Source organism: Buteo buteo, chromosome 16 (genome assembly GCF_964188355.1).
Source record: "Buteo buteo chromosome 16, bButBut1.hap1.1, whole genome shotgun sequence".
NCBI classification, from domain to species: domain Eukaryota; kingdom Metazoa; phylum Chordata; class Aves; order Accipitriformes; family Accipitridae; genus Buteo; species Buteo buteo.
The window spans coordinates 6,647,070-6,674,120 of NC_134186.1; the positions used below are offsets into that span (position 1 = coordinate 6,647,070).

The window sequence follows — 27,051 nt, forward strand, 5'->3', positions numbered from 1 at the left end:
CCGGGCTGCCACAGCAGCATGTTGCACAAATGGCTGTGTCACACTTGGCATGGACCCCCCTGCCCTTCTGCCACGCAGCCCTGCGGGGCCCTGAGCACCCCACAAACGGCTGCAGCATGGATCCTGTGCAACGAGTAGCTCCTGTTAGCAAGGCCTGTCTGCCTCCAGGCTCTCCACTGGAATAGGAACATCAGCAGGTTATTCTGGCAAGCATCCCTAGCGAAGATGCAGCTCATTCTACTTAGCTGCACTGCCCTGTTACAAGGAAACTGCCTCAGTGACACAGTCAGTCCATCAGAAGCACACTTGTGCGGTGAAGTCGGATCAGTTCTCCACCTTTCAGCTGGTAGAGCCCTGAACCCAGCTCTGCTGTGCCATGGTGGACCATGCAACGTCCCCAAAACACCACCGCTGTGAGCAAGGCCAACCTCACGGCGTAGTGGAGATGTGAATAGTGAAACTGTGTTGTCTTGGCACTGGAGCAAATAAATCTGTCCAGACACCCTTCTCCTTTGGTTGAATTCTGCAGCATCTCCTGAACGGCCAGGGCTGATACAAGATGTCAGTGTTGACTTTTGGGTGACAAATATTCGAGTTGCAAAGCATGAGAGGTCGGGAGCTCTTTCCCACACCATGTCCTCACTGTGGAGCCTGGGGGAAGGAGGGTTGGCAAGTTCCTACCTGCTTCTGCTGGCCAGCTTTTGGGGTGTCATGCTTGCAAACTGGCAACCTCAGCACCCCACCTTGTTGGTGGGGTTGCCGGTCCCTGAGCTATTGTGCTGGCAGTAGCACAGAGGTCCCTGAGCAGCACTGACCCTCTGCTGCAAGCCAGAGATAACAGCTATGCTGCAGCGGGTTGCAGCACACACCCAGGCTGCTTGCTGACACTAGAAACATGGTTTGTGTTAATTATACCCAGGATAATTACATTTATACCAGTATAATGAGAGGGGGAGGGAAGGAGTCCTCCTGCGGATGAAGTATTAGTGGTTAAAACCCACTTATGCCAGTTAGTTTATTCGGTTTAGGAAGAAAGGCGCAGAGAAACGGCACGTGGGAACATGCAGCTCTGTGGCTATGGGACTGAGTTGGAGTTTGGGTCTCACCTCCAGCACCTCCGTTCCTCCCACAGCCACTTCTGCCTCCCGTCTTCTCTCATGCCCTTCAGACCCTGCCCAAGCTCCCGGCTTGCTGCAATCCATGGAAAGGCTCCCACTGGGAGAACATGCTGTTCCAGAGACTTTGGAGCCAGGGCAGGCAGAGTGGGCGGAAGAGGCAGCGCGGGAGGAAGAGGCAGCGCGGGCAGTGAAATAACTTCCATCTCCATGGGAAAAACCTTCTGGAGGTGGAAATGTCCTTCTGATCTTTGTTGCACTGTTGGCCATCAAGGGCAGTCCCAGCTCCCTGGCCCTGGCTCACCCTGTACTAGTCCTGGCATAAGTTATCCTGGGCTTCATCTTCAGTCCACAAAGACAAAAAAGTGCCTCCAGAAGGTGACTGATGTCCTCCTAACCACCAAATGACTCACAAGAAGCACCTTTCTCCCTCCATTGACTACAGAAGGGGCTTCGATCAACTGCAGTCTTCGTTAAACATCAAAGTTACATGTCCAAAGCCAAATGCCCAAATCCAGACCCTCCATCCACGCTCTGCCCAGACTCTGTTCCTGGTGGCATGATGCCCAACACCACAGTATCTTCTCTTTGAAGGAGCCTTCTAACTAAGAGCAAATAAACCAAGCTGTGATTCATACTCCTCAGAGCAGAGCTTCTCACAGCTTGACGAAAGAGGCACGTGCACAGGACAGGGGATTCAGCTGGAAAAGAAAATAGATTGAGTGACTCCAGAAATCACAGATGAGTGGCGTCAGTGCTGCCCCCAGACAGACCTGGCTGTCCCAGCCTTGGAGAAGTATAGAGAGGTCCAGCACTTTTATTTCAATGACAACTTGGTCTCTGAAATTAAAAGCCAGATGGGAGGAAAGGGCGTCTCCCCCCACTAGTGCCAAGTTCTTTAGTGGGGCAGCAAAATTTCGTTGGCCACCAGGAAAAAAAAAAAATCCACTGAATTACTTGATTTTTTCTAAACCAAGGCAAAACCTGCTGACATCTTTATGCAAGATACTTTCAAAATGTACTGGCTTGACCAAAAAGCTTTAAGAGCCAAATACATCTTTCAGCTTTGTCATGGGGACAGTGTTTCATCAAACCCCATTGCCTTGAGACAAAAAGTGATGACCAGCCCCACAGATGGGCAGGTTTAGTGCTTGTTCATGAACACAAGCTGCATGCTGACCCATCCATCGCTCCATCAGCTGCTTCGCAAAGATGACCAGAGACCTCAAATCATGGACCTTCCCCAAGGGACCTTCCCTGTGAGAGCCCAGTCCCACATGCATGCATATGCAGGGTACGCACATAAATGCTCTCTAAGCTGGACCTGTCATCATCAGCGGACCTAGCTGGGAAACATCCCTTTGTCTCTACAGCAGCTTTCAATGATCAAATAAAACCATGGTTTTCACCAACACTTTTCACCTACGGGTTTCCACACTCCTGTTGAGAAACCCAACCCAGATGTTTTCAGGAGTCAGCAGCCAAGTGCCTAAAAGCAGCTAGTGAAATGTTGCAGTTATAGCAAGCTGAAGGAAATTCTGGCTGTGGACCCACCTGACAACAGTAAAGTCTGAAAGTTTCATTTTGGCTGGAAAGTCACTTTTTCTTGCAAAAATACACCCCCATAAAATTAAAGTGTTTAAGCAACTCCCACCCATCGGCTGTACATAGGGTTGTATCGAGCCTGACACAGAGTCCCCGATGCTGGGTGCAAGGACAACAACCAAGCAACTCTGGGTGATGTCTTGAGGGTCATTAACAACAAATCCCACTATTTCCTCTCTGTGTGCAGGAAGGCAGCTGGCAAAGCCATGCCATACATCCCATGGTTAGAAAACAGCCGTGCCAATGCCCTCCTTCACATCCTGGTGATGTCCTCTGATGTCCTCCCTCCCTCCAGTTTGCCACGGCTCACTGAGCCACCACAGAAGACAGCCAGAGGCAGGCAGCAAAAAAGGTACTGGAGAAGTGGAGATAAATCCAGGGTGGATTTATGGGATCCAGAGTGGGTTAAATCCAGGATGAGAAGAGACACACAGGACTTCTTCTCACTCTTATGGGGTCAAGAAGGTATTTTCCTCAGGGACCAAGTAGCGAGAAATATTTTTGGCAGGGTCACTAGCACACCGAGCTGAGTGTCATTGGGAAGGATCCTTGAGTGCCCCTCTGCCATTCCACTGATATAGTCTATTAACGAGAAGGTAATTGAGAAACCTACAGAAAAGCAGCTGCACAAACTACTGGCAGGAGCTATAAACCAGGAAAAGGAAATTCTTGTTTGTTTTTTAAACCACATGGGTTTTCCCCCTGGACCTTGCTGCTGAGACATGTCACGGCAGCGAGGAGTGGGGCTGAGCCCTGTTCCATGTTCCTACCTTTTCATCAGCCTTTTTAACTAGCCACCAAACCCTGTAGGGACCCAGACACCAGAGCTGCAGAGAAAACAGGAGCTGTGATTGATAGATGCTGATGGATAAAATAAATGAGTGCTTGGGGTTTGAAGAGCTGTTCCCTCCCGAGAGCCTTGCGGGCAGGTAGGGCTGTGTTACGGTGGGACAGCGGTTGGGTTGAGTCCAGCCCTGGGAGCCAATGGGATCCAAAAAATTCTACAGCTTAGCAAAGCAGCTGCAGGCAGGACAGTTCAGGTGGTGGCACTTTCTTCCTGAGAGGGAGGTGGTGGCAGTGCCCCTGCTGAGCGTGGGCTGCTGGGCAGGGCTTGGTTGATACCCAGCTGGAAAGGAACTGGCAGGCTCCAGGGCTGCTCTTGGCCAGTGCTGGCCAAGTCGTGGTGCAGACATGGCCCTGCTCAGGGCGTCCCACCTGCAGCGGCTGTCCCTCCAAACGTGTCCCAGGCCAGCCATAGCCTGGGGAGTCAAGGGATTGCACCTATGTGTGGTCTAGCTAGATCACCCCAATATCCGAGCTAGATCCTTACACCTATCCACCTCCCTTCTTTGTGGGCCCCAGGAGGGTATAGACATCCACCAGGAGTAAGGGGATGGGACACAGGGGTCCCTCCACTATTGATGCCCCATCAGTGAGGCAGGTAAATGCTTCCTGGGGACATTTCACGTCCACTGGTGGCACGTTGTCCCCATATGCTGTCACTGGTAGGAACGACACCACCTCCTTGGTGGGTGCTTGTGAGATGCCCCTTCTTGGGGATCATCCCCCACACCATGTCTCATCCTGATTTCTAATCATTAGAGCTCTGAAGCAGGAGGCTGATTAAGCTTTCCAGCTTGTTTGTTATCATTAAATATATCAACGCTGGATTTTCTCGACAGGCAATTACATGACTAAGCCATTTGGAAGCTTGCTACCTTCTCAGAGTGCATGACTTCTTCTTGCAGGCCCACAGCCTGATTGCGTTTCACAGGGAGTGATTTCCTACCAGCTCCGTGTTTCCCATTTGCATTGCATCAGCTCTTCCTCGGCGCTGGAAGATGAGTGGGATGGATACTCTGACTTTCTCCTGCCTCTCTAACATCTGAAAGCCAAGCTGGGCTGGAGCACGGCATTGAGACCAGCAGATCCTTCCTTTGCAGGCAGAGCTATTTATTGGAATATGTATCCATTTTGGAAAATATATATTATTACTGGAAATGTATAGGCTGCATATAGAGGCAGAGTCACAGGACAGCAATGCTCAAATAGGAACAAGGGGATGAGTGGTGACTTCGCAAGGGGCTGGTTGTCAGGTTTTCCCAGTCCCCAACCTCACTTCTTCTCTGCTTCCAGCTTTCCCAGACCTTATTTCTTGGGGCTTAAGTTGTCCAATTTGCTCTTGTCCTTGTCACCCTGGAGAGGGTGACAACATGCTACTGCTGTCAGGCTGTCACAGTGGCCTCCCGGGGCCCTCCCCAGGGCACAGCTATCTGCACACTGCACATTCAAGATGAGTTTCCTGTTATGTTCCCAGTTAAGAAAAAAACAACCCAACAAATAGTCACGTTCAGAAGAACATCATCCCAGCTGCCGACTCATATGCTCAAATTTAGGAAATACCGGAGTTAACAGTTGCCGGCGCAACCTTAATTCAGCCCCCTTACACACATGCTTTGCGATCCAGTCTTTAATTACAGGTTTGCAGACAAGGTTTTTCCCATGGCACCTGTGGCCCAGTTAGGGCTGGCTCTGCCCCAGGGCAGAGCGATGGGGGAGATATGGATGTGGGACCCCCATGTCCCCTCCTGCCCAAGCTGGAAGGAGTGTGCAGCATGAAGAAGAGAGGTCTGATGCTTGAATTGCTTTTGCTTTTCTTCTCTCTCATAACCTGGGCAATTTTGCTAAAATCCAGTGTGCTACAGGAGGGTTTGCTGAGCAAGAAAGGGTGAAGGTGGAGCCTCTCCTCTCCCAGCTCCAAACCCCGCTGCCACCAGCATCCCCCCCAGACTCCCTCGCCGCCACCTCCTTGTGCTGCCCAGGGCTCCCTGGCTGCCTCCTCCCTCCCCTCCTCTTGCACAGACAGAGACCTTCTGTCAAGCCGAGCTCCACGCCATCCCTCCGCCCACGCACGCCTTTGATTTGGACACTGAGATGTGCCTGGGTGCTGGGTGGAGGCTGCTTTTCTTCTGACTTCCTCCTTGCAGAAGGCAGCCCGCTGGCTCTTGCGGCTCTGCCTAATGCAGGCAGCTGCTCCTCCTGCCTGCCTGCTGCAGCCCAGCACAGCCTGGGGTGACAGCCCGGGGATCTGGACGCCTCCTGCCTCTACTTGCACGTCCCCATGTGCCACGAAGCTCCGCAAACCACTCAGCCCAAAGGCAAGGGTGCTTTGCACAGCGGGGAGCTGGCTGGGGAGCAATTTGCGACCGACAGCTTTGCCAGCGAAACCTCCCAGCGTGGCTTGTTTTACACAGAGGGAAGCCTGGGATTTACTGGGGAGCCAGAAATGATGTTTCTCAAGTGGTGGCTAAACCCACCCCAGCAGTGCCTTGCCTGAGCAGTGTTCGACTCCTATGTCCTCTGTGCACTGGAGCTTGCATGGCCATCACCACACTTCCCAGCCGCAAGCTCCCAGCTCCTCACCAGTGCTTCTGGTTTTGTCTTCATTGCACAGATGGGAGATTCAGATATACCTGGCTTAGAAACTTAATTGCCCTTGGCATAATTTGGAGGCAGCGAGCCCATGCTTAGAAGGGCTGATTCACCCTCTGGACCTGCCCCTGCTCCTCCTGTGAGGCTGGAGGGAGCCGAGGGCAATGGAGCAGCACCCAATAGAGGTGCCTAACGTGGGTGACCCCAGGCTTCAGGGTGGTGGTGACCCCTTCCTCGGGGTGCCAGCTTGCAGACCAGGATTTGCCTGAGCAAAGCTGCAACAGGTGTCAGCAGGAGCCAAGCTTTGCACACACAGAGGGGCGATGCATTGCAGAGAGCTCGGAGATGTCTGGTTTGGAGGGTCCTGAGCTGCATGTTCGACCAACCCCAGGTGGTCATTTACCTGTTATTCCCTGTTCTTACACCCATCTTGACTGTAATGGTGTGGATTTACTCCAGATCACACCCAGGCATGGTGCTCGTGGTGACAAAGGGAAGTGCATCCTTCTGCCAGCCCTGGAGCCACCAGCCCTGAGACCTTTCCCACACACTTTCCCTGCGTGGGAGGTGATGCACAGTGGTTACAGCTGGTTGCATCTCCATTACCTTCACATGCAAAAACCCACCTTTCTGGCTGTGCAGCAGGACTGGGTTGGAGCCCAGAGGGGTCAAGGGGGTCTGCAGGGGGAGTTTGCGAAAGCAGCTCCACCGCGTGCATGGAGAAGGCCCTGGAGATGCAACCAAACTGCCTGGAGCAAGAGGCACCGGTGCCAGGAACAACACAGGGAGTCCCATGGCAACAGGGCAGGGAGACAAGTTCAGGGAATGGTGTAACAAGGCTGGCACCCACCTTGCTTGCAGGAACAAAATGGAGATTTCCTGCCCGGCCAGCCGCCCATGCCAGCTCCCACCTTCCCCTGTGCCTGGATCCGTCCCCTGTCCTGCCTTCCATAGCACTGGGACTGGCGTGCTTCTGGCAGGAGTCCTGGCACCAAATCCCTTGCAAAATCCACCCTCATTGCCCCCACCGTGCCATGGCTTTCCCCTATGCATTTTTGGCTCCAGCGCTGGCTCCCAGACACGCTCGGGCCCATCGTTGACCCCTTCTTGATGCTCTGGAGCTAAAAGTCAGCTGATCTGGAGCTGGGTCTGTTGCAGGACTGAAGCATGATGTTCCAAAGGTATCTTAGCTGCTCTTCTGGGGAGTGATGGGGCCAGTGGTCCATATAGATATATATACTACATATATATGTGCAGCATCTTTCAGGAGAAGCCAGCTCCCGGTGCAAGCCGGCAGTCTGCAGGGAACACATCACATACTTTAGTCTCTGCCCAGGATGAGCCATGTGTTGTGCATCCTGAGCCAAAAATTGTGCATATGCCTGTGGATGCACTACGGCCGGCAGAGAAAGCCCAAGACTCCCACCAAGGCAGCCGTCGCATTCATCCAGCGTTCATATGGGTGAACACCTCTCCATGTATCACTTTCCAGCTGGGACCAGAGGTGATGGGAGCACTGAAAAGAGCATCTTTTTAGGGATGTGGGGCCGGGGATTTTGGCAGCCTCACACCCATACTGTGGCACAGGTCTGCTGGGCAGTGTGGTGTCAGGTGGAGGGTGTCCCTTGGGGATGCCACTGCATCTTCCACCTGGCAGGGACCACTGGAGAAGCATTCATCCATGCTAAGGAATCAAAGGGGGAAAAATAAGGCCCAAGATATGTTTCTTAATCAATTTACCACCAAAAGCAAGCAGTGAGCTTCCCTCCAAGCATGAAAACATTGTTCCCATTTACCCACTGCATCCTACCGGCTTTGCTCCTGCTCCCACTCCCATTTCCCTGGAACCAGCTGTATATAACTCGGCACACCTAGGACTGCGGCAGCCGGATCTACAGATCTCCCTGAGTCCCTGAAAAGCGTCTCTATGCCTTTGTTTGAGGTTGTGAAAGCGGCTTTTTTACTCCTTAACATCTGTGACTCACTGGGGTCCCGCGGCTGCGGGAGGGAGCTGGCGTTTCTGTGCGGGGTAAATTAATCCTTTGTTGCTCCTCAGCCATTTCTTTCCTCGGGTTGGGATGGAAAAAAATCAACTCGTTTTTCTTCCTGCCCTTCCTGTTTACGGCGACACAGGGTTTCTTCACATGATAGCGGCAAGAGATGCTTGGACTCTATAATTACATCTCAGCCGCGGCCAGGCAGGGGACAGTGGCTGTAAGGAGGGACTGGTTTGGTCCAGGCTGTAAGGGGTTCAAAGTGAAGGCCCCCAAGCCCTCCCATGGCTGTGTGTAGTGATGCAATGCCCACACTAACATGCTTTTTAAATTTGAGGTGCCCTGATAGTTTTTGGGCCAGTAAGAATATCACTGCTGGGGATGCTGTCCCTGTGTCCCGGCTTCAGACTAGGGTGGGAGCAGGATGGGCGATATCGCACGGCGGGGATGGCCAGTACCATTCGGGTGATCATTCATATCATTTTTATTTTGAAGAATTTCCTCTGCTGCTCTGAAAATAAGATTATGGCTATAAAACCAAAGTGATGGGAGTGATGTACCCGTCGTCTGTGGGGACCTGGGGGGAAGGCACCCGCTTGTGCACTGAGCATCAGCAAAGGATGCACCAGCTGCAAACCGGGAGGAGAAAGGAGTCGGGCTTTCCTGGGGAAGGTGGAAAGGCTGGAGGTGTTTTAACATCCATTTCCCAAGAGAGGTAAGTTATCTGAGAATGTAACATGCCCAAATAAGGGGGCAGATGCAGTGATGCTCCCAGCCAAGGCGTTGCCATTCGCTCTCCCCATGAGTCATGCTGGAATGGGAATTAAAGGTTGGGTTATCGACCGTCTTTATCTCCTCCGACAGGTCCGTGCCAGTGCCCAGCCTTGCCTGAGGACCCTGGGTTGGGTGCGTGGCACCCAGGTTCAGCTGGCTGCCAGCAGTGATAACCATTGCAGCAGTCTGGGGTTCCCAGGAGCCACGTGACAATGTCAGTACCGCTGGTGGGATATGGCTCTGGCGTGGGAGACGCTGCTCGGGTTGCAGGGGAAAGGAGCTGTGACACCCCCAAAAAATCCACAGTTTGGTTTTTGGTGGCTGGTCCTGAGCTCACTTTGCCATTTCAAAATGATCCTGCTTGGACAATGTGGCTCTGAATTTGCAAATATAGATTTGGAGGAGAATGCCTGTGGGAAAAGGGGTGGAAAGGAAACAGGGAGAAGGGAAACATTGGAAAGCAGATGGTTGGTTTTCCTCTATATCCTGAATTTTTCCTGTCTGTTTCCATATGGCAAGGGCTGGGACGCTGTTGGCTTTGCCTTGGGGGGAGACACATGGACCATCCTCCAAATTTCCAGCCCGAAACCCAGGGGATTTATTACCTGCGACGCAAATCTCAGCCCTCCCATCCTCCTAGGTTGTCCCACTGGCCACAAGCACTGAGCAAACGGCACAAAGCCGCCTCCAAAACGTGTTTTCCCAGCACTCAGGTTGGGAAGATCTTTTAAACCGTTTTTTGCAGGCTGGCAATTTGGTTTAAAAAAGCTCCACTACTATAAGACATTAAAACCTGAGTTGTTATAACTCCTGAAACGTCCCAGTACAGTTTTATCTTTTGTCTATGGATGCAGTTTCACACTTTCCTTTTTACTTATTCGCTTACTTTTTAAACTTATTTATTTACTTACTTATTTAATTTATTTACATATTAAATTATCTGTATTTACTATAAACAAACAAATAAGTAAATAAGTTAATATATTTACTTATAAATAAATATGTTTAAAAAGTAAATAAAAGTTATTTAAAACTAACTAACTATTTAAATTTAAGGTTTATGACTCCACGCTGGATCAGCAAAACCCATCACCTTCCTCGCCCAGGAGCTGGAGGAAGGATTTCTGGAGGAGACACATTTCAGCACAGTGCTGAGCCCCAGTCTGCACCCCCGTGGTGCGTGGGGTGGCTTCAGCTGCACTCGAGAGCACCCACATCCCACATCCCAGCTGGGGATGCCCAGAAATAAGGTACTGCCCCCAGCCAGGATGCTTTTTTTGCTTTTAAAGCAGCTTTCCAAGTATTTTTCTTTCTTTTTCTGCACCGTGGGGATGTTTTTGAGCTGGGAAGCATCTCCCTCATGATGGCTGTGGGCGGATGACGGTGGCTGTGGCTTTTGGAGGGGGTGCTAGATATAACCTCATCCCAGCGCTGACATGAGCCCAGAGCTGCGGGAAGCCATCGCCTTGGTCTGACTTAGGGTCATTTTAGTAACAGCAATAAAATCCCCCCAGCAAGGCTCCTGGAGCCATCCTCTGTGTTTCCCAGTCCCACCAGTGCCACCTTCCCAGTGTGCCCAGATGCCTGCTGGAAGGCAGCTCACCAGCCATGCCATGGCAGCACCCGCAGAAAAAACACCCAATGTGTTCTGGACCCGTTTCTGAATTAATTCCCATTGCAATCATTATCCAGCCAACACGTGCATGCGATGGGGTTTTATTTCCCTCATCTGGGTGACGTCTCCCAGCCCCACAACCACCTTTCACAGCATCAGCCACCTCCAAAGGGACCCGATATGTGTCAGATAAAGGACAATGAATTTTATGACCACAAACACTGTGCAATAAACTGGAAGATGCTTCCACAACAATTAAGGATTTAATTGAAAAACACTTTAATAACCCTATTTCAACCTCCGGTTTGGTGCTCACCTCCCCTGACCTTCCCCCTCCGAGGGTATGGGAGGCAGAACACAGGGCATGGTGAGGCCGAAGGCTGGAGCGCTGTTACTGCCCGGAGGGTTTCCCGACATACCTGGGCAGGCTGCCAGAGCTGGGATGGGGCTGGGCAGCAGGAGGTTGTTTTGCAAGAGGTAGATCGATGGGTGTGGGCAAGCAAAGAGGTTCCTCCTTCCTCCCCAGCTGGGGAGGAGGAGTGCAGCGGGATGCTCCAGCAGCATGGCTGTGGGATGCTCAGACAGCACAGCTGTGGATGCTCCATCAGCACAGCCATGGGATGCTCTGGCAGCATGGCTGTAGGATGCTCCAGTAGTGTGTCCATGGGATGCTCCAGCAGCATGTCCATGGGATGCTCCAGCAGGACCGTGGGGATGCTGACCCACTTCTTCCCTGGTCCACAGCCATGGGGTCTGACTGGCCTCACTGTTGTCATAGAAACAGGTCTCTACCCCTGCTCACCCCCCAAAAAAAAATCCTCCCCCTTCTACAAGGCATGAGATAGCTCTTGTTTGATCAGGCTTCACCCAAACACACATCATTACCCACAGAGGCAGTGGGTGCTGTCCCCACTCACCCCAGCAGGTGCACCCACACCGGGGGTCCTTTGGGTCCCTTCCCTGGGGACTCACTCGAGGCTGGGGGCTGCTCATCTTCCCCCACGCATGGGGAAACCCCAGTGCCCCAGCAGGGGCCACCGTCACCCCCCACATCCACTGCTTTGAGGCAATATCTGCCTGTCCCCGGGGTGCTGGGACACCCCCCTGTCCCCATGGCCAGGGCAAACCCTGTGGCTCCTCCATCCCTGGACATGCCCTTAAGATCCATAGATTTTACATCTGGAAACCTGCTTTTAGTCTTTTTGATTACAGACTGGACTCAGGGGATGGGATCCCACAGCAGCCCTGAGCCAGTGGGACCTGTGGGTGACCTGGTGACATCTGCTCGGGGCCACTGACCCTGACCCAGGGACACCCAGGGCTGTTGGAGATGGCACTGCCGTGCTCCAGCCTTTCCCCACGCCAGCTCCCGGCTAGGACAGGAGGACCCTTACGGGGATGAAGGCTCACTTCTCGTGGGGATGGAGATTTGGGAACAAGTGGGAACAAGTCAACACAGGCATTGTGTCCCCAAAAAGCCCGTGACAAAAATGCCACGGGCAAGGAGTTGCTGAGCAGAAGCATCATGGGGAGCTCAGCCCAGGGGGAAAGGAGTATTTGGCTGCTCTGGTCCCTGATGTCACCGCAGACATCATATTTGCTGCCCTGGCCTCACCACATTTCCATTTTGATTTAAAAAATAAGATTTAATTCAATGTCATCACCCCCTTCCTTCTCCTGTTTAGCTGGAAAAGGCAGCAAAGGGGAGAAAACCCAAAAGCAGAGGATGGGAGCAGAAGGCGACCACCTCTCATTTGAAATCAATTAAAAATAGAGTGAATGAAATGGCTTTGGGTACTTTGAATGAAACCACATGTGAAGCAAGCATCATCCTGAAGGAGTGGCATTGAACGAAATTAAAATTGTTGCTTTGGTGATGGAAAATGTGAGTATTTGGGGGGAAAAGGAAACTTGTCCCATGGGGCTGCAGCAGTCACCTGGTGTCTCTCACTGCAGAATCCCTACCCTTGCTCCTGGTAGGGCTGAAAAACTTTATTGCAGGAGCTCAACCTGAAAAAACACCCTGGGTGGGTTCTTAATATTTTTCTTGGGGGGTTTATTAATATGTCTTTGGGGGTTTGTTGGTATTTTTCTTAGGGGAAGGGAGACTGCAGAGCCTCTGGGCTGCCCCCATGCACAGGGATGGTACCCACACCCAGCCTGGAGGATGGTGCACAGGGATGGGACGAGCCGGCCACTGATGCATCCCCCATCACACGATGGGTGATACCCACACCCAGCCCAGAGGATCCTGCTTTTCTACATTTCTGCTTTTTTAAATTTTTTTTTCAGTTGTTTTGCTACCAGGGAGGAAATTGCCTGCGCAGGCAGTGAGGGAGGAGGCAGAATCTCACTGGGGCATCATTAAAAAGAAGTGCTGGGTTATAAGGTGATGCAGAGCCTGCGGGAGTGAGCTGGCAGCATTGGGGGGGGGGGAGCAAAAATTTAAAAAAAACCACCACTTTTTAATCAATTCAACTGCACAAGGAAGGGAAATGCCCCAAAACCAGAACAGCCATCGGATGAAACTTTCCTTCGACTTTTATAATTACAGAATAGAAAAGAAATCCTTGGTTCACGTTACAAATACAGTCTTATATAAAAACAAGCCAATGGAAAAGAAAAAAAAAAAAGGTCGCGGAGCGCCGGTGCCTGGCTCCTGCCGAGCTCAGGAGGGAAGGAAACTCTTTTGAATGAGTTTTAAATGACGGCAAGTTTTTCTTTCTGCTTCCTGCTAGGTTTGAGAAGGGTTTTGAGCAGGTGGGTGTCTGCCCATCCCATCCCATCCCATCCCATCCCATCCCATCCCATCCCATCCCATCCCATCCCACGGCAGGTCAGCGAGAGCATCCTTGGTCCTGGAGAGGAAAATAAACCCTGGAGATGCTGCTGTCCCTGGGGCTGGGCAGCGCTTGGGGATGGGGATGTGTTTCGGGGGACAGGGGGGATCTGTTGCCTGAAAAACACTATTTTCCTTGGAAAAAAGAGGGGGAAAGGGTGGAAAAATTATTGCCTGTAAAGTTCGCAGCTTGGCTGGAGGCAGTGGAGGGGCTGGCGGGGGGATGCAGCCTGTCCCCTGCCCAGGGTTTGGGCTCGGGCACCTTCGGTCGTTGGCACTTCACGGCTGCTTGTTGGGAAGGACAAAAAGAATCACTCCAGGGTGCAAAAAAAATCCCCAAAGAACCCCCAGGACTGGAGAAAAAACACCTGGGAGGCAAAATTCATGTGATCCCCCCTGCTCCCAGATGCAAAGGGTGGGCTTAGGGCCAGATCCAGGGATCCAGGAGAAACCGCATCCCACCTCCAGGAAAAGAAAGAGAACAAGGAGGTTGGGGGGAGCTGGGATGCTTCGTGAAACTACTTTTTTCCTTCCAGCTTCTTCCGAGGCTTTTAATTCCCAGCTCATCATCATTTTGCAAAGTGATCGCTGCCCAATAGACCTTGCACATTCCCCCCCCCAAAATAATCATTCCCCACATGCCGATGTCACCCCTCTTCTGCCGCTGAACATGATGGATGGATTTGCCACCAAGACCCCGAATGGATGGAGGGGCTGGGGGGGGTCAGAGAGGCACCGAGCTGCGCCCCCCCCCCCGCAGCCCTGGGCAAGGGGCTGGGGGGCACTGGGGCAGCCCCAAGGTGGGCAGAGCATTGCTGAAGGCACGATGTTGGCCTTGGGGGGGGGCCCAGCGTGGGCTCACCGGGGGGGTCGTGCTCAGCCAGAATCTACTCAGGCACTTTAAATTAAAAAAAAAACCAAAAACCAAAACCCCAACCCAATAATTAAAAATAAAACTAAAAACCTAACCCAAAACATTCACTAGATTCGTTAAAACAGCCGGAAAGGGGCTGTGTCGAAAGCAGCGTCAGTATTGCCAAATTTGAGCAAGGCGCCCCCCAAAATGTGGCAGGGATGGGGGGGCTTGCAGGGGGATTTTGGGGTGCTCTGTCCCTCCCCCACATCCCCAGGTTTTGGGGGGGGGGGTCGAGGCAAGATGCTGATGGCCGGATCCAGCTCCTCAGGGTGAAGGGAGCGTCCAGGACTGAGCCCCTTCGACGCTGTTTCATCCAACCAGGGGGGCTGGAAAATTCCTTTTGGGAGCAAAAACCCCATTTTTGAGGCCAGCCCAACTCCCAACCCAGCGTTTCAGGAAATTGTCCCAACCCCGCAGAGGACGAAGCTGCTCTTTGTGCCCCGCTGTCCCCAAAGCTGTGTTTATCCCTCACCCCCGGTCCTAGTTTGCTCCAAACCAGCTGGTTTTTGCCCCAATCCCACTCTGGGCCCCCCTCCTGCCCGGCACACCGGGAAGGGCCCCGCTGCTCCAAGGAAAAACCAGGCTGGGAGAAACAGAAGAAAACGGTGTCCAGTGAGCAATGCCACCTCCCCGCATGTCCCCATCCTGGGGAGGCTGTGGGAGCCCGAGGGGGTGGCACGGCTTGGGGGGGTCCCCCCGTATCCAGCCCCCCCCGATCCTGCTGTGGGTGGGTGGTTTGGGCTCAGAGGCATCCAGGGTGGGATGGATGTGCAGCTCCCGGCTCCGTTTTTGGGGGTCTTGTGGGGGTGCGGGGAGGCAGGAGGGGACCGGGCGGCTCGGCGTTGTGTCCCCCCCTCACCGGGGTCGTTGGGTGTGGGACAGTTTGCTCTAGGGGGGTCCTGTCGCCTCTGGCTCCCACGCCGGGCCGGGGCCGGATCCAGGGCAGGAGGAGGTTACCCGGATCTGGGGAGAGAAGGGGAGAGGAGGCGTTAGGGGTGAGACGGGGGTCCGAGCAGTCATCCCCACCACGTGTCCCCACGTGGGGACAAGGAGCCACGGCCAGCTGCCCATCCCGGGGGACAGGGACCTGCTGGGGTGAACCAGGGTGGCTCTCACATGGCCATCACCCTTGTTTCAACCCCCCAAAAATGTAAGAGAGCAACTAGGGGCCAGGCTGGGAAGCCCCCGCTGGTTGATGTCCCCCCGCTGCGGTGACACAGGGACTGCCACCGGGGCTGCCCCGCTCACCCATCCCCGACTGCTTGCGGGCACCGAGGGGACACGGAGGGGTCCAGGACCCCGCTGCCCATGGCCCCTGCATGCTGCCAGCCCTCTCTCCCGGCAGGACAACTTTTGGCAGCGGCTGGTGGGTGCTGGGGACTGGGGGACGCTGCACACGCCTGCAGACCGGCTGCTCCCTGTGCACGTGTGCAGGCATGTGCATGCGTGTGCATGTGTGCACGAGCATGTGCAGCTGTGGGCAGGCACATGCATGTGCCTGCAGGTGCGTGCAGGTGGGTGCACAAGCGTGTGCAGGCACGTGAGAGTGTGTCTGCACACGAGCGTGTGCGCAGGCAGGTCTGTGCGTGCACATGTGTGCATGCACGGGCATTGCTGTGCATCCCCCTATGCACACCTGCGCGTTTAAAATGCGTGGGGAAAGCCGGCGCTGTGGGAAGCCGGATCCTGGCGCACACCCACGGCCCTGGCTGCGCCTGCAGACCCCACTCCCGCACACCCCTGTCACAACTGCCCAGGTCTCAGCTACCTGCTCCCAACCTGCATTTCCCCCCTTCCCGATGCCCTACTGGAGGTGAGAGCTCCCGGCCTGGCGGGGGGACACGACGTGGGTGGGGACCCAGTGCCACCCTGGATGGGCAGGAGGGACCCAGGCGGACAAGAAGCGGGTGCTGCCATGGTACATCCTCCTCCTTCCGCTGGGTGGAAACCCTCCCCCGCGCCCGCCGTTAATCCAATTATAGCTAATTGGTAACTGCAGAATAAGCTTTAATTTCTCAGGCTAGCACGGCAGCCACGCTCTGTCCTGCCCGGCTCTCCCCTGGGGATACAAGTGGCCGGATCCACTCCACTGAGCCTGGACAGCACCTTGTACATCTTTTCACCGGTGATGGGTGGCAGCTAGACCCCCCGGTGTCCCCCTCTCCGAGATGGGGTTACCGCTGTCCCAGGACCCCGTCGGGTCCCCCCTGGGTGTCATCGTGCCACCGCAGGACCCAGCATCTCCCACCTCGAGGTCCATGAGCCTGACCTACTGCCGCTGTCAGGGTGATGGAGGTGCCTTGATATAAATTATAGCTGCATTAATTAGGTGGTGGGTTATTAATGAGCTGCTGGGGTAGGATGGACGAGGCTGCGGGCAGGGGGGAGCTGGCAGCGCGGTGGCAGGGTCCCGGTTGTGACCCCCCTCCCAGGCCCTGCCTGCAGAAAGACCACAAGGATGTGGGCAGCCGGAGTGAGCTTGATTAATTAGGAAGCAATCTAATTACAAGGAACACTGCCCGAGCCAGCCTTGCAGGCAGGGTGAGAGCCGGCAGCCCCCAGCACATGCTGCCCACGAAGGGCTTTGGGACTTGCCCACGGGGTTGTCACAGGCAGGAAGCGAGGCCACAGGCTGGATCCGTGCCGGTGAGCCAGGCAGCACCATCCCCAGCATCACCTCGGGATGGGATGCTCTGGTACCCGGGTGGCTTCACAAAATCCAGCCCTCAGCCATGCAACCCCAACCCCCCCATCACCCCAAAACAAGTCCTGGGCAGCCAGGGGAGCCCTGGAGGGGGGCTGGGTTTTGCAGAGGATACAGGGCTGGGTTACACATCTCCCAGAAAGGGAGGAGAGGGATTTCCCCAGCACCTCTGAACCCCGCTGAGGTCTCCCCATCCTGGTATCTCAGTGCCGAGTTTCTCTGCCATCAGCTTTTGGGTCCCCTGTATATCTAAAACTGACATTCCCCCCACCTAAAATTGATATTCCTGCCGATATCCCCAAATGTTGCAGCTTTCAGCACTCATCCTGCAGCCATCGGGGAACTCTGGGTCCACAGCAGCCCCCTGGCAGCCCCCCTATTTCCCCCGTGCTGCTGGAGGCTGCAGGCAGGAGAGGGTCGGGCAGGGCTCCCCCGGGTCCCCACCTTCCCCATTGCCCGTCTTTGCCACGGTGGCTTTGCACCTACCCACCAAGGCAGGTCTGAAAGAGTTCCCTGGGGGACACCATGTATGGGACATGTCCCATCCATGGGACAACGCTCTCCTGGGTTCCCCCGAGGGTGGGCAGCTGGCTGGGGGAGGGCAGGACACCCACATCAATCCCCAGGATGTGGGTGCTGGCACTGCTCCCACCCCAGGGTGACACCGTGGTGAAATGCCAGTGCCACCACCCGTGTACCCACCGGGGAAACTCCCATCCCGTCATGCTCCGCTCACACCCGGAGGGCTGGGGGGCCCCTGCCTCCCACCAGCTCAATGCAGGGGGGCACAGCACCCATGGGTGCTCACCTGCACCCATGCACTGGGGCAGGCACACGAGAGACTGTCTGTGCCCAAACACCCAGGGAGAGCCGAGCGATATCACAAATGCATTTGTTCCACCGCAGCCCCCTCTTTGCATCTCTAATTGCATGGCGTGCCCTTGAATTTGCATAGAAGGCTTAAAATATAATTAATTTTTGGCACCCGGCAAAGCCCGCACGAGGCTAATCCCTTTAGATTTTGCAGCCTTATCTCATTTGAGCGTTTATCTAGTTAAGCTTAATGGGTAAGGGAGAGGAAAAAAAAGTCAGCTGCACTTATCTGAAGAGCTGCTGCTCCCCCTGGGCAGCCCCAGCGTGTTGAGTCTCAGCAAACAAAAAGCAGTGAAAAGCAAAACAAGGGCACGATCCCCCCTAAAACTGCCCAGCCCCAACAGAGCCTCTGGGCTTTATATTGAGGCTGAGCGGACTCACAGACCCAAATCTTTTGGGTTACGATGGTGCAATGAGGCACCTTGGAGGGGCTCCTGCATCCCTGAGCACCCCCAAGGCTTTCCCCGGCCTGGCGCCGACTCACGTGTAGAGCGGCTGTAGCTGTAGGTGTGATGTCTTCTGTGGCGCCTGGTAGCCGTAGGAGTCAAACCCGCCGATGAAGTCGACTGGGGAGAGGTGGGAGAGCAGCAAGGTGAGCTGGGGAGAGCAGTGGGGCAATTGCCCTGCCTCCCCCCACCCCGATGGCACCCATGGGTCATGCAGCATCCCGGGTTGCAGCAGCATCTTGGAGAGGCGCAGCATCCCAAGTTGCCGCAGCATCCCAGGGAAGTGCAGCATCCCAGTTTGCAGCTTCATCCCAGGGAAGCACAGCATCCCAGGGAAATGCAACATCTCAGTATGCAATAGCATCCTGGGTCACCACAGCATCCCGGTCACCACAGCATCCTGGGGACATGCAGCATCCCAGGTCACCACAGCATCCCAGGTCCCAGCAGCATCCCAGGAAAGTGCAGCATCCCAGGGAAGTTCAGTATCCTAAGCTGCTGCAACATTCCAGGATACCACAACATCCTGGGTCATCGCAGTGTCCCAGGTCACCACAGCATCTTGGGGAAGTGCTGTATCCCGGGTCATGGCAGCACCTGGGGTCATAGCAGCATCCCAGGGAAATGCAGCATCCCAGGGAGGCACAGCATCCTGGGTCACCGCAGCATCCCAGGTCACAGCAGCATCCTGGAGCGCTGCAACATCCCCGGTCATGGCAGCATCCCAGGTCATGGCAGCATCCGAGGAAAGTGCCAGCGAGAAACCAAGGAAAGGAGCCGGACCAACTTGCAGAGATCCCTGTGGCTTTCTTCTCACCACCACAACAGCCCTTGCCTTCAGGCTGGACAAAGTGGGTAAAATTATCCCATCATTGTCTCCAGAGTGGGCATTTAAGGAGAATTATGGGGGAATTACATCTCGTTTAAAGCCTGTCATTTAGCGGAATTGCAGACACCAATATATCAGTTTTCACGGCTGTGATTTCCAGGCCGGCAGTTCATCCTCTCCGGCCAGCAGAGCCCATCACCCACCCAACGAGCCCCCGGGGCATTCACCAGAGGGATCGTGGCGGCAGACCTCAGCCCTTCACCCCGCCTCGATGCAGTGGGAGCGATGGGTGGCTGAGGGTGCCCCAACTTCTTCCATGATCATCCTATGTGCCCCCAGCCCTGAACCCTCCCATGGGCACAACCAGCGGCTGCTCAGCCAGCCCAGGAACAGGCACCATGCACGGCCGGGCTGGGGTATCCAAGCTGTTACAGGCACTATGTCACAACCCATCTCCCCAGAACCAATCTAGTAATCCCCACGGAGCCGTGATCCGGGTGGGTTTACACACAGGTGTCCAAGAAAGAGCAGCGAGCTCGAGGGGGGAGCCCAGTTCTCTCAGGATATTTATCTTCCCGACTTAATATTCAGCCAGCTCTCAATTTTGACGCCATCCATCCATTTCCAAATCTAATAAGATATTCCATTAAAAAAGATGCATTTGAATCTTGGGATCCAGCAGCATTAATATTAAAAGTGTATTGAATGCGAGAGTTTGTTTGAATGCAAACGCGCTTCAAAGCCAGCAGCGGTAGATAAACCCTTTTGCCAGCTCCCCGGGTATAGAAACAAGTTATTACCGCAGGCAGTGTCCAATTTCACACGGAGATTTTCCTTTTCCGCTACGCCAGTTCCCAGTGGCAGAGAGAGGAAAACATGGAGATGCTGAACCTGGGCATCTCCCGGGCTGGGCTGGGCCCATTTCTGGGTCGATGGCACCGGCACCGACGCTGATCCCGACGCTGCGCCCAATGCTGAGCGCATCTGGGTGGCTTTTGCCGCGCTGGCGGTTGCGGCACATCCCTGCCTGCGGTCGGCTGCTGGGAGCTGCCAGCTGGTGCGAATTAATTAATGGCAGATGAGCATTTAATGCGGTTGGATGGCTACAGCCTTAACCACCTGGTTAATTGGGGCTGGGGTGCTCAGCGCTTCCGGAGGGGTGTTTGCAGGGATCGTTGTCAGATCGGAAAGCACAATATAGATTGTATAAAAATTAGCCTGTAACTTTGCTTAAATTGCTGGGTTTCCTCCTGCTTTGGGGTGAAAAACCTTGAGGTGGAGAGGAGGGCTCTACCACCCCACTGCCTGTGGGGATGCTGGCCGGGGGGACATAATATTTCCCATTTCATAGTCCTCAAGCCCCAGGTGGCTGTCGAAAGGAGGAGGCAGGTGATGGCTGGTTCCGGGGGCCGTGAGCAGGGAGGATGGCTCCTCTTCTGCAGCCCCCACGGGGCTGGATCTGCACCAGGAGGAGCATTCGCCATGAATTTATCAGGGCTTGGAAGGGCTCTTTACAGCAAGGGCAATTCTCCCCGCTGCCACACCGGACCAGGGACCTGGGGGGAGATGTTCTGTCCCGGAGGAGACGCTCTGAATTTGGATCAGTGAGGAGCAGCAAGAGCGATGCCGGCCCCAAATCCGCCCCTGAGCAGCCACACACGGGGATGAACATCCCGGCTTCAACAGGAGCTGGACTCAGTGCCGCAATGCTGGTGCGGAGACCAGCGACCGGGGACCATCTCAGTCTCGTCACGGGCTGGTGTGGGGACAAAGCCTGACCCTACACGTTGCATGAAACTGTCCCGTTGCTGCACCCGAAGGTTGTGAGTGCTGCAATCCTGCGGGAGATGCAGCAGCTCAGGGCTCAGTGTCCCCGTCCCCCTCCTCTCCCAGCCCTGGCCAGGGTGCAGCACCCTCCCTGAGGCTGGGAGGGGGCAACTGCTGGTGGCATGGTGTGGCACATCACACCCCAGCGCATTTGCCTCATTGGGGATGGAAAAATGGGAAAAAAAACAACTAAAGGGATCTCTTCACCTGCCTGTGACCCAGGCATCGCTCCCCCATCACCAGCTGGGAGCTGCCACCTTGGCAAGGTGCTGGCCAGCCTCAGCCGAGGCCCTTTTGCAGTGCTGTGGTTCTCCCCTCCCCGTGACTGAGAGCAAGAAGCACTTACAGCTGTCTTCTTCCTCCAGGAACACTTTGCTGACATAGCAGGCGTAGACAAAGCCAAAGAGCTGCGAAACAAAAGCGAGCAGAGACAAGTCGGTTATGGGGGTGATGGATGCCACGACCAGCAGGGTACTGGTGGGGGGATGGAGGTGGGTGCTGCAAGGTGGATGCCTGGAAGCATCCTGTGAGGACCCTGGGCAGGATCAGGGCTGCTGCGGTGCTGGAGCCCATCTCCGGTGTTTCCGGGTGCTGATTTGGGATGTAGTGAGGTCGGATGGTTTCAGCTGCACTGGGGGGACAAGGGTGGTGGTCCTAGGGGGAACGGGCTGGCATCACACTGGGATGGCAGTGCAGAGGGTGCTGAGCCCCACCTAGCACTGGGTACCCCTTTGGTGGGTGCACGGTAGCTGCTCTGGACCCCAATTCCCTTTAAAGCTTTATTTTCTTACAGCCCCCCAAGGCTCCCCAGCAGCTTTGCATCCAGGTGTGTCCCCTTCCCACCGCCCCATGGGGTGAGACAGCCACTGGGAAGCGGGGGCCCTCCCTTTCCAGTGTGCGGCACATCCCACCAGCTCACACTCCAGCAACGCCGCTCCTGCATGCGTTACACCGAGAACCCCCCGATTCCTGCAGCATCCAGCCCACAGCCTGCCAGGTTTTGGGGCAGGCAGCACCCCCGGGGTGCTAGCACGGGCTCCATCTGCTCCTCTCTTCCCAGCTCTGAGCCAACGCCACCCTTGATGCTATAAACGGGCACTGATGCGTGATGGCACGGTAGGACATCTCCAGCTGGACCACGGCGGTTCTGCCTGTCCCAGTCCCTGCCATCATCCCCCCTCTCTCGCTTCGCAATTCGGGGTGAGGAGGGAAGATGCCAGCAGCTGCCCTTACCGCCAGGAATATCTGCGTGGCACTGCTCACTACCTCGATGTACTGGTAGTCAAGCAGGCAGCCGCTGACGGTGATGACGTGATGGTCCTCGGGTGCCAGGTTGGAGTTCATCACCGGCGTCACCAGGCAGCCCGGCCCGTTCTCCATCCACCATGAGCGGTGCAGTGAGGTATTGAAGGTCATGATGAAGTCTCGGTCCTGCGGGAGGGGAGCAGAGGAGGAGGCACAGACTGTGGAACTGAGGTTCTTTGCAGAGGAGGTGGCCAGAAAACAGGCTTTTCCAACCCAAGGAAGCTCCATGAGCATTGCACCCACCCAGACCATGTCAGTGCAGCGTGGCCAACAAACCCCTGCATCTCCCTAACCCGCAGCCAGCGTCCCGGAGGTTTGTGGCTTCCTCCCACACCGGCATCATGGACCATTTGGTCAAGCAGCACCCAGGTGCGCCGTGATGTCCAGGTGCCCTCATGGATGTCACGGAGCGGTCACCAGCGTGGCAGCTTGGCCTTGAGGTGGGGAAGCAGCCACTTGTGATGCTGCCAACCACATCCAGCCATCTGCAAGATGGGACCACGGGATCACCCCGCCAGCATGGTCCGGGGATGCAGGGCAATCCCCTCTGCTTCTCCTGGGGTTTTGGGGTGCCATCCCCCCAACCGCATCCACATGGAGCCTTGCAGGGGCCTTGCTCACACACGTCCCCTCCTTGTAAGCCCATTACCAGGCTTCGGGGCTCTCCCTGTTTCATCTCCAGCAGCTCCGAGGTGGCAGCAGCCTCCCCGCTGCAAGGCACGGCTGTGGGCTCTCACCAGGGTCGGATAAGACGCAGGGCTAATACCCCAGCCCCTGCCTGCGCCCTCCCCATAGCAGGCTCGAGTGAGATTAAGCTCCTGGGCTCAATCCCAGGGTGCACCATGGCATGTTCGATGCCAATGCCTGTGGACTGTGGATCCGGCAGGGAGATGGGGACTGCATGGGTTGGGATGCAGCCCCGGCGCAGGGCTCCTGCAGGCAGCAGCAGCCTGGCTGGGTGAGCACCCACCCCATGGAAGGTCCTCCTGGCACAGCTGAGCGAGCACCCACCCCATAGAGGGTCCTCCCAGACCATCTCCGCACCACCAGCTCTTGGGTCTGCAGGGGGCTGGAAAACCCGTTGAGCATTCTTTGTAGGAAACCAACAATCTGGGATCAAAAGATATTTGCTGGCGAAAGTGGAAAAAATAGAAAGAAAGTGGGTTTTGGTTTCTAAAGCCAAAGGATGTGGGTTTGGGTGCTGGGAAGCACAAAGAGGGGGTGTTCTGGCATTGCAGCATTTCTGAGAGATTAGGGATTTCCACTGAAAACACTCAGTGGGAGTGAATCCTCCCCTATTGCATCCTTCGTGCCTGCTGCACGTATCCAGCATTTCAGCTTTTTAGAAAAGCCTCAAATGACCTGTTGCAACATGGGAAGATGGTTTCATCCATCAAGCCCCCCAAGAAGCCCTTTTCCCAGCTGTGGGCAGCCACAGAGCGAGCAGAAGCCTGTTTCCCCAAGCCCTCTGTGATGCCCTGAGCTCCTCAGAGCTGGGAGCAGGATGCCAGAGTGGGGCACATCCTCAGCACGGGTACCCCAAACACGGGCTGAGGATGCTCAAACCATCATGATAATGTAGTGATGCATCATCACTACATTAAGTTTTGCTCTTTTTCGTGTAAGAGGTACAATTTAATAGCCCAGCGTGGGGCAGAGAGACATGGGGAGGCACAGCCCTGCTCACACCCTCACTCCCATCGCCACCGGGTGACTTTTCAAAGCCATTAACGATGTCCAGCTGCTCTCCTGCCGCTGCTGGGTGCTCCGGGGCTGAGCAGCATTTGCAGAGCCCCAGAAGACCCAGGAAAATTGGGAATCTGTAGGAGGGGGGGTCTCCTCCTCCCCACCCCGCTGCCTTGCCCATCCCTGCCTGCACCACGAGCCGAGCTGCTGGAGACCCTGCCTCAAACTTTCCTGTCATTGCTTGTCCCCAGTCCCTGTGTCCCTTCTCCGCTTTCTCTCCTCACTGCCACGTTAGGGAACAGCACTGTCCAATTTCTGCACCCCATAAACCCCGGCAGTGCTGAGGGCATGCTGGTGATTAACGAGCGCCCTGCAATTCCCGACTCATCAGCCTCATTAATTTTGCACTCCTGCTTCAAAGCCTCCCCCCCCGCCACCTTGGCCTGAACCATCCGTCTGTCCATCCCACGCACACATGGGTGCTCGGTGCTGCAGCCCACCCCCAGCAACCAGGTGGGTGCTTTGCTGCCAGGGTGGGAGCACCCACAGGCTCGGGGTCCCTTTTGAGGGGCAGAGCTGTGGAGCAGGGGAAGGAGGAGGAAGGACAGCAGGAAGGATGGGAAGACAGAGAGGGAAGGAAGATGGAGGGAGGAAGAGAAGGAGGATGGAGGGAGGAAGAGGAGGCAGGTGGGGACATTACCTGCGACAAACGTCCGACCTCCAGGTAGAAGCAGATGATGAAGGCGTTCCAGCCGACCCACAGCACCAGCCACACCGCGTACTGCCAAGAAGAGAGCCGGTCAGGGCATGCCATTCCAAACGGACATCCCCTGGTCCATCCCCCCTCCGCCCTGCTCACTGGATCCCACTGGATCCACAGGGATTTGGGTTTGGATATGGGAGGGGACCTGGGGCTGAGCCATCCCCGGGGGGTGATGATGCTGCATCTGGGCATGGGGACCGGCATCTGCGGTGGTACCTACCATCATGAGGTATTTGGATCTGTACTGGATGGTCCCAAAAATACCCAAAATAACGGCCATGATGTGTAAAAAATTAGCCAGGATGGGTGCCCACTGGTAGCCCAGGAAATCAAAGATCTGCCTCTCCAGTGCCGCCACCTGCAACAGAGCAAAGGAGGGGTTGTAGGTATTAAAGCAGGGCATTGGTCACCACAGCAGCTCCTGGGATGCTAAAGGCAAAGAGCAGCTGGTAATTAATGGGAAATCCCATGGATAATTAGTTGTGATAGGCTGAAATGTCTGCGTGATGAATCGGCCGGGGGTGGGCAAATGCATGGTGGCAAGCAAGGGGTTATTAGGAATATCTGGAACTGAGAAGGGGAAAGCAAGGAGACGTCAGCTTGTTGTCCTGCCAGCACCCTCTGTGCCTCAGTTTCCCCATTGCTCAGGTCTCGGGCACTGCTGAAAATCACCCTTCAGGATGGGTTTATCCCTGAGCTCAGCTTGTCTAGGGGAAAATCTGCTCAGGTCGTGCACCGGGTCCTGGTATTTTGCAAGTGATTTTTCTGCCCATCCTCACCAGCTCATTGTGTGCCTTCCCATTTAACACCATTGAGTTTTGATTGCCATTATTGTTTGTAATCCATAAATAAGGACGTGACACAGCTTAATAAATCGCACGGCATGCAAAATTAGGGACGGTAGCTCATGTGATCTGCCTGTTAACCCAGCGCTTATTTATGGCTCTATTTGCTACCGGCTCGGGGTCTATTACTCTTAATTACAGGATTAGCTTAAAGAAAGGTGGTAGCAAAGGTGAGGTGGGAGTGCTGGAGCATCTGCCGATGGTTTTAAGTTAAAAAATGGAGATTTGATGAGGCTGTGTTTTTTCAGGGAACTTTCAGAGAACTTCAGGGTGCATCAGATGCCACAATCCCCAAGGGCACAGGGACAGGGCTGCAGCGAGCTGTGTCTCCAGCAGACTTGCAAACCAAAAAAACTCTTTATATTTATCTTTTTGACAGCCCAGCCCTGTCTCATTGTTCTTTGAGATGCCCCAGATTCACCCCAGATAAACGCTGAGAGCTCTGGGGTCCCGAGTCCTCCCCGCAGCACCGTGCCTCAGTTTCCCCTCCCAGTGCAATGCCTCTCATCCTGGTAGAGAAGAGTTTATCCTGAAAAGTGCAGGAGAAAATGGGCTTTACATCCCCCCACCATTCACCAGCAGCTTCCCCCGGTGATCTGGATTTAGGGGAGCTCCATCCTGCTGCTCCCTGAAACTCCCATGGGGGTTATGGCCACGGGGCTGCCCCAGGGCCCCGCAGCATCCCTGCCCATCCAGCCCGACTTAATGTGTCCTAATTACAGGGGGAAATAAATGAGGTGGCAAAAGTCCTTCCCTAAGTGTTTTGTGACGATGAGCCACGGCTAACGCATCTGTGTGTGCAACTGCCAGCTGTGCCTCAGTTTCCCCATCCATAAAGCATCACGCATTCATTGAATTGGCTTAGCAAGGGCTCTAATTAATGCCTATTTTAGCCCAGCTCCATTCTGCCAGCAGGTGGAAAGCCAAAGGCAGAGCTGAGGTCCATGGTATCCCATTCCCTACCCTACCCCGGGCTAGGATCTGCTGGATCCATGCTGGCAGGACCCCGGTTCCAATTAAAGGTGATGCAAAGGCATGGAGCAGCTGAGCCTGGGCAGCCCCTGGATCCACAGGGCCGGGACCAAGGCTGTTTGCATTGAGACTTAATTCACTTCCACGCTATTTAAACTCTCTGAGGAAACGGCCTTTGGAAATACTTACAACCAGGCCGTAAATCTTTTAAATTGAGGAATGTAAATAATAAATGATACAAGGACCACGGTGCTCGGCATTTTATAGCCATCCATCGATCTGGTGACTGTTGACAGAGCTGCTTAGCAGGAACTAGATGCGAAGGCTGTGAGTTTTGGGTACCGGTGAGTCTCTGAGCCGAGGGATGGGGCTGGGAAGAGCCTCTCAGAGCATCCCATGGAGCCGGAGCGATGCGCTTTCGCCCACACGGCTCCTTAATTCCAGCCCATCGAGCCAGGACAGGCTGAAGGAGAAGCAGTTGGGAAGAGCCTGGTTGAATCGAATCCTTCTT

General features: G+C 54.9%; 1 protein-coding gene across 1 annotated transcript in view; it reads right to left on the bottom strand.

Annotated features, from left to right (window-relative positions):
* Positions 1 to 14,080: 14,080 nt before the first annotated feature.
* Positions 14,081 to 27,051, bottom strand: part of NKAIN1 (sodium/potassium transporting ATPase interacting 1) — a 37,812-nt gene continuing 24,841 nt past the window's right edge. Inside the window, exons 3-8 of the mRNA XM_075047034.1 lie at positions 24,944 to 25,081; positions 24,661 to 24,741; positions 22,203 to 22,400; positions 21,316 to 21,376; positions 18,352 to 18,433; positions 14,081 to 15,253 (exon numbers count right to left, since the gene is read on the bottom strand). Of these exons, the coding sequence (XP_074903135.1) occupies positions 15,244 to 15,253; positions 18,352 to 18,433; positions 21,316 to 21,376; positions 22,203 to 22,400; positions 24,661 to 24,741; positions 24,944 to 25,081 (570 nt within the window). The 3' untranslated portion in view covers positions 14,081 to 15,243. The remainder of the gene's footprint in view (positions 15,254 to 18,351; positions 18,434 to 21,315; positions 21,377 to 22,202; positions 22,401 to 24,660; positions 24,742 to 24,943; positions 25,082 to 27,051) is intronic.